Below are 17,649 nucleotides of genomic sequence, written 5' to 3' on the forward strand. Positions count from 1 at the left end.
TCAGGCTTCATCCCCTGTGGCACCCATTCACTTCCACAGTGCTTGGGGGGCTGTGTCCCTGCCCTAAAATCATGGCTGCTGGGTCTGTGGTCCACCTTACCCAAGGGAGCTAGCGGGCCTAGAGAGGGGATGCAGCGTGCCCATGGCCATGGGCCATTGCTTTCCCAAGCTGCAGTCTTTTAACTCGTGGCAGCTGCTCTCGAGTTTCACTGGGCATGAGAAACACCCAAGTTTTTATCTGAACACAGTAATAAAAAATAAAGTGATTAAAAAAAAAGTGCAATTTCAGCCTGTAGCTTTAGAGATACCTTCAGGCGTTGGGGGAGGGTCCAGGCTGCCTAAAAGCTACATTTTGAGCAGCAGTGTCATATATGACATCACTGGTCCTTCCTTGAGACTTAATTAAGAAAGAAGGGAATAATCTTTTTGACCCTAGAATAAACCTTCTTTCTTCTCCAACCTCACAGGACGTCACTAGAATGTTGGTCTGTGGCTCATCCTAGTGAACCAAGGCAATGAGTTATGTTTCCTTAAGTATCCCAAAGAAAACAGAACACACTGTGATTCCAAATGTTCTTTTTATACGAGAGCTCTATTCTTATCTTTATCAGCAGATACAAATATGGGCGGGGGTCTGAAGTTCAGCCTCTCCATTCCACAGGTCACTGAGAGGCACTACAGAAACTTGAGCCATTGTCTGTCTGTCTGAAAAGATACACACTTATTTCGGGGGAGGGGAAGGAGGGACACTGGAAATGACACCATTTTTGGAGGGTGGAATCATATGATCGGTCTCGTTTATTACCAAGAGAAGTCCAGTACCAGTAAAAATGACACGAAAAGTACTTGCTTAAATGAAAGAGAGATCTGGAGTCTGGTCTTAACAGCTGATAAGCACATGGGGTGTGCAGTAAGAAATGAGCCTGAGGACCCGATTCTAACGGCTACCTAGGGCAATTCCACACAGTCTAGCTGGTCTCCGAGTTCTTGTCCTGGCCTCATGCCCTCTTATCCTTTCTCACACGATCCATACATGGAGTCTCCCATGTACCTTATTTCCCAGTTCTACACATCACCGGGGAGTCAGGAAGGAATTGTCTCCTACCCAGTTCACAACCAAGTTGGCCAACAGTTCAGATGGTCCTCAGACTACTAACCAGAAGTCCCAGGCACATCAGGAATACATTCTCTCCCCTCCCTCAAGTGACAGTCTTCATTCCTCACAGGCAAACAAAATGCTTCCCTGTGCTCAAACCTGTTTGCACTCACTGTGAGGTCAATAAAGTCCCTTTTCTCTCTGCCTTGTTGGGCATCAATTCTCCTTGTGGGTTTCAATGCTCAGTCTAGAGTACCTTGCTGTAGAAAAACCCAGACTCTGGATCCTCCCCCAGAAACTCCCCAGGGTAGCTGTCAGCCCTTCAAACTTTTTCTTCAGTAGAAGCCAGAGAGGGGACCAGGGAAAGGGGAGGAGAGGGAGCAGAGGTCAAGTGGAAAGGCATCGGGGGTGGGGGGGGGGCTGTGCCGCCTCATTCTGACGAGGACCCCTAGAGGACCTGTTCGCTGCGGGCTGATGATGGAGACATGTGCACATACGAGCTTCCCAGGTTCAGGAGCTGCTCGTGGGGAACAGCCTGGACCCACCATCTGCTGAAACCAAATGGAAGAATAAAACATCTCTTTGTAGTTCACATTTCTAAAGTGAAGTTTAAAAAACTGCCCAGCAATGAAAGGAAACGAGAAGTTGGTCCCACTTCAGGCTTGTTTGTGAGTACTGATTGTTGGGAAATTAGTACATGGAAAAAAGAAAATAAAAATAGAATTACTTTATTAATTTTAGAAATCAGTAATTCCAAAGGGTGCCTTCGCCATGGCTCATGTGGTCAGCAGCACACTGACTTTCCTCCACTCTCTGGGAAACTTGTGATGCGTGCTTCCCCCTTCCCCCGAACCCTTGGAAAAGGGAAGAACAACTTTGGTAGATAATGTTGTTGGGATTTTAGGCTTGTAGGAAGTAAAGCTTAATTCTGCAATCTGGAAAAGAAGAGGAAGCAAAATGCAAATAGCCAAAGAGCCTCTTTTATATCATCTCTGTGTGGTAGCAGGGGAGGGACAGAGAAGGCCTAAGCAGATTTGTGGAGGAGGCTAAAAGGGATAGAAGATACATGTGTGCTCTGATGGGGTATAGAACGTATCAGCTGAATGTCCCCACTGCCAAGTTCAGTCAAAACCCAGCTGACGTGTTTTCCCGTCATCTCAGTAAAAGTCTGAATTGGCTGATTGGCAACAATCTACTGCCACTGTTGCTTGAAGGCTCTGGGGACTGAGGCAGCAAAAAAAGAAAAAAAAAAGAAAGAAAGAAAAGAAAAGAAAAAAAGTACCGTGGACCCCTCGCAGCGCAGGTGGATGCTTCAGCCTCGGTCACGCCCCCGCAGGTGCGGGAGTAGCAAATAGGTTCTTCTTCTGGGCAGTCGCGGTTCATCTTTTAGTGTGAGCGGGATCTGAAAAAGAGAGAACCAGCTGCTAAGTGACCAAAATGAAGAGTGTGGGGTTTTATTTACAGCAACGTCTGGTTTAGTTAACACTACTGAAGACTAAAGAAGTTGTGGCCAAATAAATGTTCACCTTGAACTTGAAGACTTTTCGTTTTAACCACTTGGTTGGAAACCTAACACATTCCTGTTCTGCTGCTTTTTTCTGTGCTTTTCTTAGTTCCTCCCTTCCTTTTGCTTTTTATCTGGATAAGAACATTTTATCCCTTTTGCTTCTTAAATATAAAATGCTGAATATGTTAAGCTTTTCTAGAAATGTAAGGTCAGCATTATTAGCGTTCGGTGTTGAATTACAGGGAAAAACTGTTCCATGTACGCTTCTGAGTTGTGTAAGTCTTTGCTGAATGCTGGGTTGTTGGAAAGCACTCTGCCTTGGACCGCTGTTCCCATCCTGATCATACACACCTACATCCCACCACCCAGTTTACAAGGACATTACTCTCACCGTGCATCCCCTGTGAGGCCCTCCCACTGCCTTCCCGTTTCCACTCTCCTGAATTCTGTGTTTATCTCTCCCTTGTTTGGTTTTTAAAAACAGGTTTATTTATTACATACACTCCTAACCATAAAAATTGTGTTGTTTTCACAATTTTGTGGTTCAGTCTGACAGTGCTGCCATAACTATTATTATACGTGATCTCAGCACACAGCTGGGAAAACTTCTTCAGTTATATACTTAGGAGTGTAACTGCTGGGTCCTGGATGCTTCCATCTTCGATCCTCTAAAAATAATGCCCTATTACATTCCAAAGTTGTTTGTACCAATTCCCCCTCCCAACCCCCAGGGCAGCTTCTCTACCTCCCCTACATGTGGAGAAGGGGGATTGCCTGAGTGTAAAATATTTGCTAGTCCAGTGGGCACACAATGTGTACCACTACTGCAGTTTTAATGAGCATTGTCCAATTAGGAATGAGGTTGAGCCTCTCTCCAAGTATCTATTGTGCATTCATGTTTTTTTCTTCCATGAAATGCCTGGACATGGCTTTTGGTTATTTTCTTATTGAGGTTACTGTTTATTGATTTAAAAAAATAAAACAGCTCTATTGAGATATAAGCCACACAACATACAATGCACCCATTTAATGAGTATAATCCAGTGGCTTATAGTATATTCAGAGTTATGCCTCCATCACCACAATCAATTCTAGAACATTTTCATTGCAAGGAGATGAAACCTATACCTACTAGCCATAGCCCTTGCTCATCTTGTCCTCTGGCCCTAGGCAACCACTAATCTGTTTTCTGTCCTGTAGGTTCACCTCTTCTAGACATTTCATATGAGTGGATTCATGCAATATGTGGTCTTTTGTGTCTGGCTTCTTTCACTTGGCATAATGTTCTTAACGGTCATCTGTGTTATAGCATGGAGCGGTTCTGTCTGCCTTTTTATGGCTGAATAATACTCCATTGTGTGTGTATTTTATTTATTCATTCATCCCTTGATGGCCATTGGGGTTGTTTCTGCCTCCCGGATATTAGCAGTCATGCTGCTATAAACAATCATGTACAAGGTTTTGTCTGGACATATGTTTTTATTTCTGCTGGGTCATATGGTAACCCTAAGCTTAAAGGTTTAAGAAACTGCTAACCTTGTTTCCAAAGCAATTGCACATTGTTAAAACATATACAACTTGCAAACTGTTTTATTTTATTATTTTTTAAGTTTAGTCACTCTCCCCATTCTCTATCTTGTATAGTTTTATTTTTTCTCTAGAACACTCACCATTATGTAACATACTGTGTTTCTTAGGTGGTTTGTTGTCTGTATCTCCAGTTAAGGTTTTGGGGCTGTTTTATTCACTGCTCTGTGCTATATGCCTAGTGTAGCTGCTCAGTAAGTATTTGCTGAGTGAATCAATCTTTCACTTTAACTGGAATGTTAAGTCCACTCACATTTTTGTAATTACAAATACTTTTATTTATTTCTACTGTCTTAAGTTGGGTTCTTCTTTAAAGATTTATTTATATTAGAGTGGCAGAGGGAGAGAATCTTCAAGCAACTCCCTGCTGAGCGTGGAGTCCAATGTGGGGCTCGATCTCAGAACTCCTGAGATTATGACCTGAGCTGAAATTGAAGGTTGGGTGTTTAACCAACTGAGCCACCCACGCCCCATCTTAAGTTGTGCTTTCTATTCATCCATACTCATGTGTTTTCTTTTCCTCCTTCAAGTTTTATAATTTCTATTCTTTTAGTAGTTACTCTATTTATTTTTGCATTTGTATATACTGATTACGGAAAGCTGAAATGAATCATCTTTATTTTTTGCTTTACAAGGTAAAGTTAGACTACTTAACTCTGATCATACCTTCTGTCTTGCTTAACACAATACTGGTGTTGGATATTTTCATCCCCTTCCTTTTTGAACTTCCCAAGAACATGATTACTTTATTGATTATTATGCTTTTATTTGCTCATGTTTTTCTACATTCTTTGCACATAAGTCAGTTTTGGCATCTCAGACCTTTCTCTGGTATCATCTTCCTCTGTTTGAAGTCTATTCTTTAGAATCTTTCCTTCTGTGAAGGTTTACCGATGTCAAATTTGTCTGGGTTTTACATGTTGGAAAATGTCTTTATTTCATCCTCATTCATGAAAGATATTTTTGCTTAAAATACATTTCTGGAGGGGTACTTATTTTTTCTCACCAATGGCAACATCACACTGTAGTTCAGCTCTACGACTGCTGTCAAAGGGCACACTGTTATCAAGCTGGCATTCCTTTGGAAAGCCTTCCTTGGCCATGAGGGGCTTAAATTTAACATCTTTTGTCTTTAGTAGTCCAAAGTATGGTATGTCTAGATGTGGATTTCTTATGAGTCACTATAGCCAGTTGTATCTTCCATTAGTTTTTGGAATATTTTTAGCCATTATCCCTTCAAATATTGTCACTGTCCCTTTTTAAATGTTTCTTTCTAGAACTCCAATTGTCTAAATATCTATCAGGTCCTCTCATTTGGCTTTTCATCACTTTTTCTTTCTGTCCCGCAGTTCATGTAATTTCTTTAAATATATCTCTGAGCTCATTAAATATCTTTAACCTCTAACCTGCAGTTAAGCCCACTCGTGGATTTGAGAACTGTAATTACTGTATCTTTGCAATTCTAAAGTACTACACAGTTCTTTTTCAAATCTGCTTAGTCATAATTTTAATCTTTTGATTTTACTCATACTTTTACTCCCTCAATTTATCTAAACACCTGAGAAAATTTATTTTTCATTGTCTGGTAATTTCAGTATCTTAGTCTTTGTGGGTCTAATATTGTTGTTATCTGTTACTTTGCTGACTTTCGCTTATGGTGCAATGATTCCTTATTTGTTTTGTGGTTTTAAACTGTGATCTCACAGTTCTTAGACCTTTAGCTGTAAGAATTATTTGAGATTTGAGTTGAAGGAAGATTCTTCCAGAAAAAATATGCATTTGTAAAGTATATGTGCCTGGGGTCGCTATTAGCTTTGGATCACCTTAGATTAAATTCTCCATTTGAAGTTTTTCAGGGTACCTAGGGAATATGAATTCATGCCCAACCTTACACAAGGGCTAGTTTGTGGTTATAAGTCATCAGGGGACAGTCCCCTACTCCATCTCACTCAGCACCCAGGCTCCAGATTGGCAATTTTCTTTCAATGCCTGTGGGAGAAGAGGTAAAGTGGGAAGGGAAGGTTTATTTCTGTTGACCTTTACATGGAGAATATAGCCTTTTGGGGTCCTATCTTCATGTGAAGGGTCTCCAATTAGATGCTCCACCTGTTGTCCATGATACCTGCCATAATCCTGGTCCAGAGCTGCTTGGATCTCCACTCCTGCCTGCTGATAACCCCAGGGCAGGAACAATGCACAGGACAACAATGCTACTGTGTTTCCCCCCCTCACTGCCTCCGTGGCCATGATCACAGCTTGGCTCTTTCTTGGTAGGATTTTGAAAAACCAGTCATTGAAGTTGTCCATCTTCTTCTTTGCTTTGATGTCCTGACCTGGAAATTCTCTCTCTCTCTTTTTTTGAAATGCCTATGGTTCGTACTATCTATACACTCACTTGGTGCTTAACAAATAAATGAGGTTGCATCTTCTTAGGTTAGTTTTAAAGTCAACCAGCCCATAGATAAATTATTATCAGAATTACCCTTAAAAACCTTGAAGCCCTGGTTTGGCCACTATTGGAGTCCAACAAACCCAATCTGTCCTCCAGCCTACTATTCTTCCAGTAGTATCACAGTAAGCAACTGGGTTGTGCTACTGTAACACAGCAAATAAAATACTTTAAACACTATGGCCAACATGTGCCAGGGGGCGTGAGGAGAAGCAGCCAGGCATGCAGAACTGCTAAGGGAACAGATGACGCTCGTGCTCACTTTGAGCAGTACGTCCCCTGAAGGGGTGGTTGACAGACTTTCCCAAACCACCCAAATCATTGTTTCTTACACCTTTCTTGGGGGGTGGGGGGCTCTGTCTTGCTCCTGTCCTGTGGATACACTCTTTTAAGTGCAGAGACAGCATCTTACACATCTTCGCATGACCTGAGCCAGCTCCTAGCATTTTGCCACGTACTTGTTTATACTGGGGCTGCTTGGAAAATACGGGGTCAATGATGGGGACAACGGTCAACAGCAGTGCGCTCTATGGGCAGCCAAGGATTGCCAACTAACAATGCAAACTTGGCTTCCACAAACACCACAGCCTCGTGTGAAAAGCCGTAATCCGTGCTCCAGACCAGCGCTCCTACCACTCATCGGCTGTGTGGAGGAAAAGGAAGCACATTTTCAATGAGGTCATCTGACTCACGGCTTTTCCAAACGAGAAAAAAACAGAGGATGCATCATGACTTCCACGCCACTAAAGAAGGCCCAGACCTCAAACAACACGGATGTGTCACTGCAATTATTTTTCTCCCTCCCAGGTCTGAAGTGAACCGGAGAAATAAAATTAAAAACTTAATTTTTAAAATGACTTAAATGCAAAGGCTTTTGTACATTGTGCCTCGTAGATGGGCCCCTAAGGCCGTTCCAATGGGTTAGAGTGGCCCTGATGGTACCTTCTGGCAATGTTCTGGTTTGATAAGAGAGTGAATGAATCACTTTATTTATATCCTGAGTGACATTAGGAGAAAGGGACAGCTGGGGCGTGAGGGCCAAGCTGCTGGCCCCTCACCTTCCCGGGGCACAGCTTCAGTATGTAGGAATGAACAACACAGGCATAAGAGCATCAGATCCATTTCCTGAAACCCTGCCTGGTGACACAGAGGCGCCGGGCACAGCTGCAAGGGGCTCGTTCAGAGCAGAGGCAGCCCCGGAGGCACTCTGAAGCCAGCCCCAGGGGAGAAGGGAGCGAGCTGGCTGACCACAGCAGTACCCCAAGCACTCAGGCCTCCCCGAAACCCTTCTTCATGTCTAGCGAAACATATGGGCACTTGGTTGAACTCTCAGATGCTAAATGCAACCCAAGTCAAGGGTCCGTCTATGGGGGAGAATTTCTGCTTGCAAGTAAGTGTAGAAGAGTTTTAATAAGATGCTATTTTAAGGAATTTGACTGTAAAGAACTGAAGTCATATATGCAAGAAGCCGAATTCTTCTAAGAAAAATGGTCCCTAACTCATTTCCGAAAGTATATTTAACTCCTATAAACCTGTAAAAACCATGTCCCCTCACTCTGGTTCATTTTCTCACTTCAACAAAGCAGTCAAATGGGCATGACAGAATGATGTCGCGGAACAGAGAAACCTGTCTGGACAACTTTTCAGTGTTACTCAGTGAAAAATGTTTCTTTTTGTAACTCCATTTTGATAGTTAAGGGGAGACCATTTAACATGTTTGCAGGGCTCTGAGTTTTTTGCATGAAAATATTTAGTAACTTCCCTTTAATGAAAATTTAAAAATTGCAAGGCTGATCTGAATCAAAGTTCTTGACATCTAATTCCATGATCTTTATACATCTATCTAGTTTTGAAACATAATCCACTTAAGCATATTTGGGATATTAATATATATGTTTACATATATTGTGCTTTTTTTAAAGATTTTATTTATTTGACAGAGATCACAAGTAGGCAGAGAGGCAGGCAGAGAGAGAGGGGGAAGCAGGCTCCCTGCAGAGCAGAGAGCCCGATGTGGGGCTCGATCCCAGGACTCTGAGATCATGACCTGAGCCGAAGGCAGAGGCTTAACCCACTGAGCCACCCAGGCGCCCTTATATATGTTTATATATAAAATGTTTCTATATAATGCACATGTACGTATATATAAAAATATATATAAAATCTGGATTTATAAAACAAATCACTAAATCATTAAAAGGAAAGTGATTTACAAAAAGTTTATTTACTTCAAAAAAGATTTAATTTCTTTATAGAAAGTTCTCATAATGAAGAATGGTAGAGTAACCCAAGGCTATGTGCTGAAGTCTGACTTCTGCTATTTATTGGCCTTCTAATCTTTGGGACTTATAATAATGATTATTGCTTTCTGAGCATAGGACAAATACATGTTCGCTCTACAAAAATCTTTGGTGGGATGTACAAAGAGATTTTTTTATGTAGGTTTGAGTTCAAAAGAACTGATATATAGGAGGATTTTGTCTATTCTAGAACCTTAATTTCTAGCTTGATACAAATTCAGTCTTGTTCCTCCCACAGCAGATACAGCATTCATTCAAAAAAGATGCCGGGGGACGCCTGGGTGGCTCAGTTGGTTGGATGACTGCCTTCGGCTCAGGTCATGATCCTGGAGTCCCGGGACCGAGTCCCGCATCGGGCTCCCAGCTCCATGGGGAGTCTGCTTCTCTCTTTGACCTTCTCCTCGCTCATGCTCTCTCTCACGGTCTCTCTCTCAAATAAATAAGTAAAATCTTAAAAAAAAAAAGATGCCGGATATTAGTAGTTCTTTGCCTAAATATCAGCGGAAGAGCAGACTTTCAAGTACTTGAGGAAGGTAAATGGAAGGACCCTAGACCACTGACTTTCAAACTTATTTTTAGTGAAAAATACATCTTATATGAATACATACATAAATATCTTTTTGACCTAAACAGAAGTCTCACAAAACAATTCTTACTTTTATCACAGATGGACCCTCATTCTTTTTCTCTCTGTTCTATTCTGTTCCATTGTAGGAAGGGTGGGAGGGAAGGGAAGAAAAGGTTATGATCAGTGGTACGCTAGTGAAGGTTTAACAACTGCTTCTCTGTGGTAAAACGAACAAAGGCCCCAGCTTTGTGGTGTTGGCTGATTCCCACCACAGCCAAATTCAAGTAACCCACATGAAGAAGTTACTGAGTGTTCACAGTGTTGGGAAGACACATGCACCACTGGCTCTGGTGAGCCTGGTCATGACCCATTACCTGATTTGATGACCCACTGTTTGCTTATGACCCCATTGTTCACAAATTACTGTTCTTGAGTCTAGAGATTCAAACTCCTTAGTATTTCAGAGGAACCTGAGAGGGGCCAGTAGAAATTGTTTCCAGGAGTATTAAGGGAAAGCGCCCGTGCTAAGGACTACAAGCTGCCAAGGCACTAGTTTGAGGGGAAACTACTCTGATGCCCACTAGGCATCATCTGTCTTCAGCGTCCCCCAAACTGATCATCTTGGGAAAACGAGAGGTACCAAACAATAACTTTAGGAAAACCTCAATCTCCCTGAGATTCAGTTTCTTTCTTGTAATATGGGAATTACAACTTGTGTACTTCACCAGATTAAGGGCTAAATAAAATAATCCACATGCCAGTGTTCTGAAAATTATAAGGGGCTCTCCAGGAAGGTATTCACATGAAAATTATTCAATTTAACAAAATTTTAATTACGGGTAATTAAAAATGTCATCTGAGCTCATCAATCATCCCCACCCTCTTGACTCTTCTTCCCCTCTGTGGGTCTCTGAGATTCTGAAATAACCAGTGCCTCTCAAGACTGCTTCCTTGGATGGTTCCACTGTAGCCTCTTTCTTTTCTGTACTTTGCTGCCTTTTTTTTTTTTTTTTAAACATTCTTTCCCTCAGAGAATTTATCCGCTTACAGCTAAACTCTGGATCTGGCTTGAACTCTTCCCTGGTTTTGAGAAGACTTTTCTGAGTTGAATGTTCAGCCACCATGTCAAATTTGACTTTTGTAAATACTCAGTGTTATCTGTCCCATGCATCTACAATACTCGATGCTCTACTTCTGTCAATGGCACTTGTACTAGCCCAGTTACCAACGTTTAATTTAAATAACTTACAACCACTTCACCCATTAGCATGGCTACCTTTCAACCATTAGCATGGCTACTATAAAAATAAAAAAAGAACTGTTGGCGAGGGTGTGGAGAAAGGGAACCCTTGGGCACCATTGGTAGGCGTGTAAAATGGTGCAGCTGTATGGAAAACAATATGGCGGGTCTCCACAAATTCAACATAGCATTACTATGGAAAACAATATGGCGGGTCTCCACAAAATTCAACATAGAATTACTACACGACTCAGCAACTCTACTTCTGGATATACATCTAGAAGAACTGAAAGCAGACTTGACCAGGTATTTCTACACCTGTGTTCACAGCAGCATTACTCACAAGACTCAAAAGGTGGAAGCAAATCAACTATCCACTGACAGATGAATTAATAAATAAAATGTGGTACAGACATACAATAGAGTACTATTTAGCCTTCCAGGAAGGAAATTCTGACACATGCCACAACATGGCTGAACCTTGAAAACATTATGCTAAGTGAGATAAGCCAGTCACGGAAAGACAAATGCTGCATGATTCCACTTATATGTGATATTCAGAATAGTCAAATTCATAGAGACAGAAAAGAGAACAGTGGTTGCCGGGAGGTGGGGGAGAGGAGAATGGGGAGTTACTGTTCCATGGGGAGGGTTTTAGTTTTGTAAAAAAAAGTTCTAGAGATGGATGGTGGTGATGGTTGCACGAAAATATGGATGTATTTAATCCACTGAACGGTACATTAAAAAATGGTTAAAGTGGTAAATCCTGTGTTAAGTGCATTTTGTCACAATTAAAGCAGATAGTCAATCAAAGAAGCTAGTCCATAGATATTGCCCTATCATTTATTCTGCTGTAGGTACCATATGAACTATTTATCACACACATTGTCTTATTTAACCCCATATTTGCACAGTTGCAAAGAAGCTCTGGGCTAAAAGTAGGGGAAATCTGTCTTTGTCTCCTAATATCCCTCCCCATCTGCCTGTGGTCTCCACTCCCTTCACTTCCTTTGGAAAACAGCTCCCCACTTGCTCTATTCCAACCTGGTGATTATGGCCAGACTACAAATGTCAGGACCATAAGCATTTTTTTAAAAAAATTCCAGTATAGTTAGCACACAGTGTTATATGAGTTTCAGGTATACAATACAGTGATTCAGTGATTTCATATGTTATCCGTGCTCTTCGACCAAGTAAGTGCACTACTTAATCCCCTTCCTCTACTTCACCCATCCCAGCCCCCCAACCTCCCCTCTGGTAATCTTCAGTTTATTCTCTATAGTTCAGAGAGTCTCCTACCCTCTTGATCACAAAAGCTGGCAGGTGATCCAGACCTGGCCAAGGTCCCCACCCCCTGGGGCCACAGCAACTGCCACAAGAGTTGGTCACGTCATCCAAGCCAAGCAAATCACAGCCCTTCCTCGGGATTTCTATATCCTAACATAAAAAGAGAAATACTGTTTGTACTCTGTGGTCATGAAACTGGAAAGAATAAGGCTGAAGCTGCTCCAACTCTACTCTCCACTGATCTGCTCCATGGAAGAAAACTCATAAAGAAGGAAGAGGGAGGTTTACAGAGCTGTGAAAAGAAATGGAAAGAGATGAAGACGGAGAGAAGGAACATGAGGCAGAGAGAGAGATAGAGCATAGGAAAGATCTCATGACGCTTAGCTGGAGTCACTCTAATTCTCTCTACTCAAGTGAGCTCACAGGTGCACGTTCTCCTTACGTGTCTGAGAGATTTATCGCTGTAACGGAGTCTGGGTGCCCACGGTGGAGGCTCCCCGGTGAGCACTGTTAGAATGAAGTTGAAGTTCTGAACGTGACTAAAATCAGAAGCGCGGAGACAGGAAATACGAACAGAAGAGAGAAACTCAAGGGCGAAACTGACCAGTGCACCCCTCAGAAGAAGGGTCCCTCCAGTCTTTGCTGAAGTAAAGTGCTGATCAGGCATTGGGCAGAAAATCTATCTTGGAACTGTGTCCCCTCCATCTTCTAAAAAGTCCCAGAGGAAGAAACAGACAAGTCTCAGCTGAAAAAGGAGACCGGAAGAAACATCCTCATGCAACTGCTGTGATGATGAGGTGAAGCAACTCCATGTAAAGCCCCAGCACTTGGGGCAGAGCAGGTGCCCCACGGCTAGCGGCTCCTGCTGTCAGGAGTTTTCAAACTGCGATGACAAGAGGGGAGAACTGGAAAGCACAGGCGCCCGCGCGGGAGGACACAGTGTGAGTTCAAAGGCTTTATGTGGGAACTAAAATTTCCTCTCTTCAACGCCTTTCTCTTTAAAAACTGTTTCTGTTTGTGTTATATTAAAAGTAATTCATGCACCTTCTATATACTAATAATGAAGCAGGACAAAAGGAAATTGAGAAAACAATCCCATTTATAATTGCACCAAAAATAAGATACTGAGGAATAAACTTAACCAAAGCGATGAAAGACCTATATTCTGAAGAGTCTAAAACATGAATGAAAGAAATGGAAGACTACACAAAGAAATGGAAAGACAGTCCATGCTCACGGACTGGAAGAGCCAGTATTGTCAAAACATCCATTCTACCCAAAGCAATCTATACACTTAATGCATCTCTATCAAAATACCAACCGCATTTTTCACAGAACTAGAACAAATAATCATAGAATTTGTATGGAACCACAAAAGACCCTGAATGGCCAAAGTAATCTTGAAAAAGAACAAGACTGGAAGTAATCAATTCTAGATTTCAAGATATACTACAAAGGTGTAGTAATCAAAATAGTATGGTGTTGGCACATAACCAGACACATAGATCAAATGAAAAGAAATGAAAATGAAATGAAAAGATGCTTAACCAAATGCAAATCAAAACTACAATGACCCGTACCCCTGACACAAATAATACATTGAATGTTAATAAAATAAACAAAACAAAACCAAATACCACAATGAGCTATCACCTCATTCCTGTCAGAATGGCTAAAATCAAAAGCATAAGAAATAGCAGGTGTTGGCAAGGATGTGGAGAAAAAGGAACCGCCATGCATGGTTGGTGGGAATGCAAACTGGTGCAGCCACTGTGGAAGACAGCATGGAGGGTCCTCAAAAATTAAAAACAGAAATACCATATGATCCAGTCATTCCACTACTGGGTATTTACTCAAAGAAAACAAAAACACTAATTTGAAAAGATACATGCACTCCTGCATTTGCTGCAGTATTTACCATAGCCAAAATATGGTAGCAACCCAAGTATCCACTGACAGATGAATGGATAAAGATGTGGTACAAACACACACACACACACACACACACACACACACACACACACACAAGCACGCACACGAATATTACTTAGCCATAAAGAGGAATGAAATCTTGCCATTTGCAACAATGTGGATGGATCTAGAGGACATAATGCTAAGTGAAATAAGTCAGAGATACAAATACTATATGATTTCACTCATATGTGGATTTAAGAAACAAAACAAATGAATAAAGAAAAAAAAGAGACAAAAAAACCAGACTCTTAAATACAGAGAACAAACTGGGGAAATTATCAGAAGGGAGATAGGAGGGGGGAATGGTTGAAACAGGGAAGGGGATTAAGAGCACACTTTTGATGATGAGCAGAGTAATGTATAGAATTTTTGAACCATTATACTGTACTCCTGAAACTAATATAACACTGTGTGTTAACTATATTGGAATTAAAAAATTCTACAAATGACTGAAAAAATAAAGGAATTTTTTAATAGCTTCTTAACTACAAAAAAAAAGTAATCCATGCACAAATTAAAAAAAAATCAAATAATACAAGAGGCATAGGGTTAAAAGTGTCTTCTACCTCAGAATCATTCCTGGTGTGTATGTGTGTGTGTGTGTGTGTCCTTTTCAGAGCAGCCTATGCATATACAAATGTATATTCCTGCTCCCCTTTTTATACAAATGGGAACATAACCTTCAGTGGGCTTCTTGGGTATCTTTTATTTAACAATGTATCTCAGAAACTGTTCCATACCAAAATAAACAACTACTTAAGGGGAACTCTTTAGATTATCCGTAGAATCACTATTCAAATCTAAAGGGACCTTTCTAGGGAGGGTCATCTTGTGAGATCCCCGTACTGTCCCGCTCTAGTTCCACAGCTTTGTGTAAGGAAAACTGAAAGAGACCTAGAATTGGTGGTCTGTCATCTCTTATCGTGCAACCAGGAGATAACAGGAAACAGCTTCTTCCTCTCTTAAAACAAAGGGTCACCCAAGGGGGAGTTCTGATGAAGCAGGAGCCAAATTATTGAAGCTTAGTATTCGGAGGGGTTATTATAAGTGATAGCTTCTAGAATGTTCTGGAAGGTAAAGGGACAGTTTAACCTCATGATAGCATCATTTAAGAGGTCAAAAGGAGGGCTGTTGGTGAAAAGAAGTCTGACTGTGCTTGGGAATAAGAAAACTTTGCCACATAGATTCTGATTGTTAGAAAAACATGAGACAATCAAGCTGACAATGCTACTAATTTTAGAGCCTAAAGCTATTGGAATCCCAGCATACTTACCGAGGAATCAGATGTCAGCTTGCAATCATGACAGAGCAGATGTCCTTTGGATCCTTTGAACTAAAGCTTGGGGTTCAACTATCACCCATCCTCCTCTTGTAGAGTTCTTCCTACTGGCTCTCAAAAGGCCCCCGCATATGTCTGTTAGATTGCGTTTGCCTTCCAAACTAATCCATAGAACCCATTAATCATTTTTCATTCCTCCCTGGATTTTCTAAAATGTACCCCCTCTCTGGGTATTATGGCTCACTGCATGCTCCCCTCTAACCCGCTATCCCTTATCCCTCCTTTTTGTCTATTAACAATAAAAGAGTTGTTTCTCAACTTTTTACGACCTATGTTCTATCATCCAAGAAGATTTTGTTCAGTTTTACTTTCTGTACTTTGTTTTATAAAAGCTGTTTCTTCTCACTTTTCCTACAGAAGATTATATTATGGTTTGCTATGCTTTTTTTACGACTCATGCTATCTTCCCTCCTCTTTCCCTCTCATTCTCCTGCATAACCCCTTGGTATATACAGCCCTGGGTGAGCATCACTGTATTAGACACAGACAAGATTCACTGGACCACTTCTCTTCAATCTCATTCACAAAATCATCTTTTTCTCACCCCTAGAAAACCTTGTCCTAAAGGTCAAAATTTTAGTTTCCAGATCAGAACAATCTTAGCTTCACAGAATGATGAAGAATCTATAGGCCATGCTACACCTTCTATCAGCCAGGGTGCCGTGTATTTGATGACATTTTACACACGTAAAATATACCAGTTTGCCCATCTGTTGACTTCTAATTTCTACTTTGTTAAAAACAAACCTAAACTAGTGTGGTAGGTAGGCAGCCTTAAAGATGGCCTCCGGTGACTTCCACTTCCTGGTACCCATGCCCTCTGACATCCCCTCTGAGTAGGGACTGACTGGACTTACTGACTCACTTCTGACAAAGAGAATATAGCTGAAGTTACGGGGTATCCCTTCCAAGACCAAGTTATAAAAAGATTGTGGCTTCTGTGTGGGTGCTTTCTCACTTTCTCATGGATTGCTTGCCCAGAGAAGGCAGCGGCCATGTTGTAAGGCAGTTATATTAGCGTGCCACAAGCAAATACCACACACTGGGTGGCTTAAACAACAGAAATTAACTTTCTCATCGTTCAGTTGGAAGATCAAGGTGTCATCTGGTTTGGCTCCTTCTGAGGTCTTCCTCCTTGGTTTACAGATGGCCGTCTTTTCCCTGTGTCCTCAGAGTCTCTCACTGTGTGGGTGCCTCCCTGGTATGTCTTATGTTCCTCTTCCTATAAGGACATCAGTCAGGTTGGATTAGGGCCCATCCTCTCAATGTAGTCACCATTTCAAAGGCCCTATGTCCAAATACAGTCACATTCTGAGGTAATGGGGGTTAAGACTCAACATAGGAATTTGGGAGTCACATTTCAGACCATAACAGCATGAAGAGGCCCAAGTGGAAAGAGGCCTGCCAACAACGATGTGAGTGAACTGGAGGTAGATTTCCCAGATGAACCTTCAGATGAGCTCCCAGCTCCCAGCCAACAGCTTGCCTACAACCTCATCAAGAGACCTTGAGCCAGAGGTATGCAGTTAAGCTAGGATGCCTGAGCCATAAAAAGTGTGATATAACAAATGTTTTTTGTTTTAAGCCATAAGTTTGGGGGTAAAATGTGTTATGGGTTTTACAGTGTACTAGATGACTACTAACCACCAATGACCTCACACACCAACAAAGAAAAACCTGTATTAACTAGAATACTTGGGGGGCGCCTGGGTGGCTCAGTGGGTTAAAGCCTCTGCCTTCGGCTCAGGTCATGGTCCCAGGATCCTGGGATCGAGCCCCACGTCGGGCTCTCTGCTCAGCGGGGAGCCTGCTTCCTCCTCTCTCTCTCTCTGCCTGCCTCTCTGCCTGCTTGTGATCTCTGTCTGTAAAATGAATAAATAAAATCTTAAAAAAAAAATTTAACTAGAATACTTGGGCAAAGAATATTGTAGCTACTTGAATTTATAGTTAATTGGGATTAAGGTCAAATTTTTCTTTGCTTCAAACCTTGCTGCAAATGAATCAGTTGTAAATTTTTTTTTAATTTTTATTTTTTTGCCAAAAATAAGTCTTTGACGACTAGATGTCAAGACTGCTCTAGGTGTCACTTGATAGTGAAAAATATCAATGTTGCAACAATTGCACATGCAATATGCCATCTAGCTTTCACAGCAACCCCATGAAGAAGACATGAAAACTATCTGAAGTCAGGAGCCAGGCAAAATTCAGGCATTCAAGACGCATCTCTAAATGAATGCTATTTCCATTTTATAGACGGTGAAACTGATCCTAGAGAAGTTAACTAATTGTTTCAGATCACAGT

The 17,649-nt window shown here is 41.5% G+C and overlaps 1 protein-coding gene across 3 annotated transcripts in view; it reads right to left on the reverse strand.

Moving 5' to 3' along the window:
• Positions 1–538: 538 nt before the first annotated feature.
• Positions 539–17,649, reverse strand: part of TTLL5 (tubulin tyrosine ligase like 5) — a 284,234-nt gene continuing 267,123 nt past the window's right edge. The window contains exons 34-35 of one of the 3 annotated variants that reach the window (XR_007128458.1): positions 2,379–2,498; positions 539–1,647 (exon numbers count right to left, since the gene is read on the reverse strand). Coding sequence is in view for 1 of the 3 variants with exons in the window: in XM_047735330.1 (XP_047591286.1) it covers positions 2,476–2,498 (23 nt within the window). In the remaining 2 variants the exon portion in view is untranslated. Of the gene's footprint in view, positions 1,648–1,808; positions 2,499–17,649 lie in introns of those variants that run through there. The other 2 variants (XR_007128457.1, XM_047735330.1) reach the window with 2 other exon arrangements.

This window comes from Lutra lutra, chromosome 7, assembly GCF_902655055.1.
Source record: "Lutra lutra chromosome 7, mLutLut1.2, whole genome shotgun sequence".
NCBI classification, from domain to species: domain Eukaryota; kingdom Metazoa; phylum Chordata; class Mammalia; order Carnivora; family Mustelidae; genus Lutra; species Lutra lutra.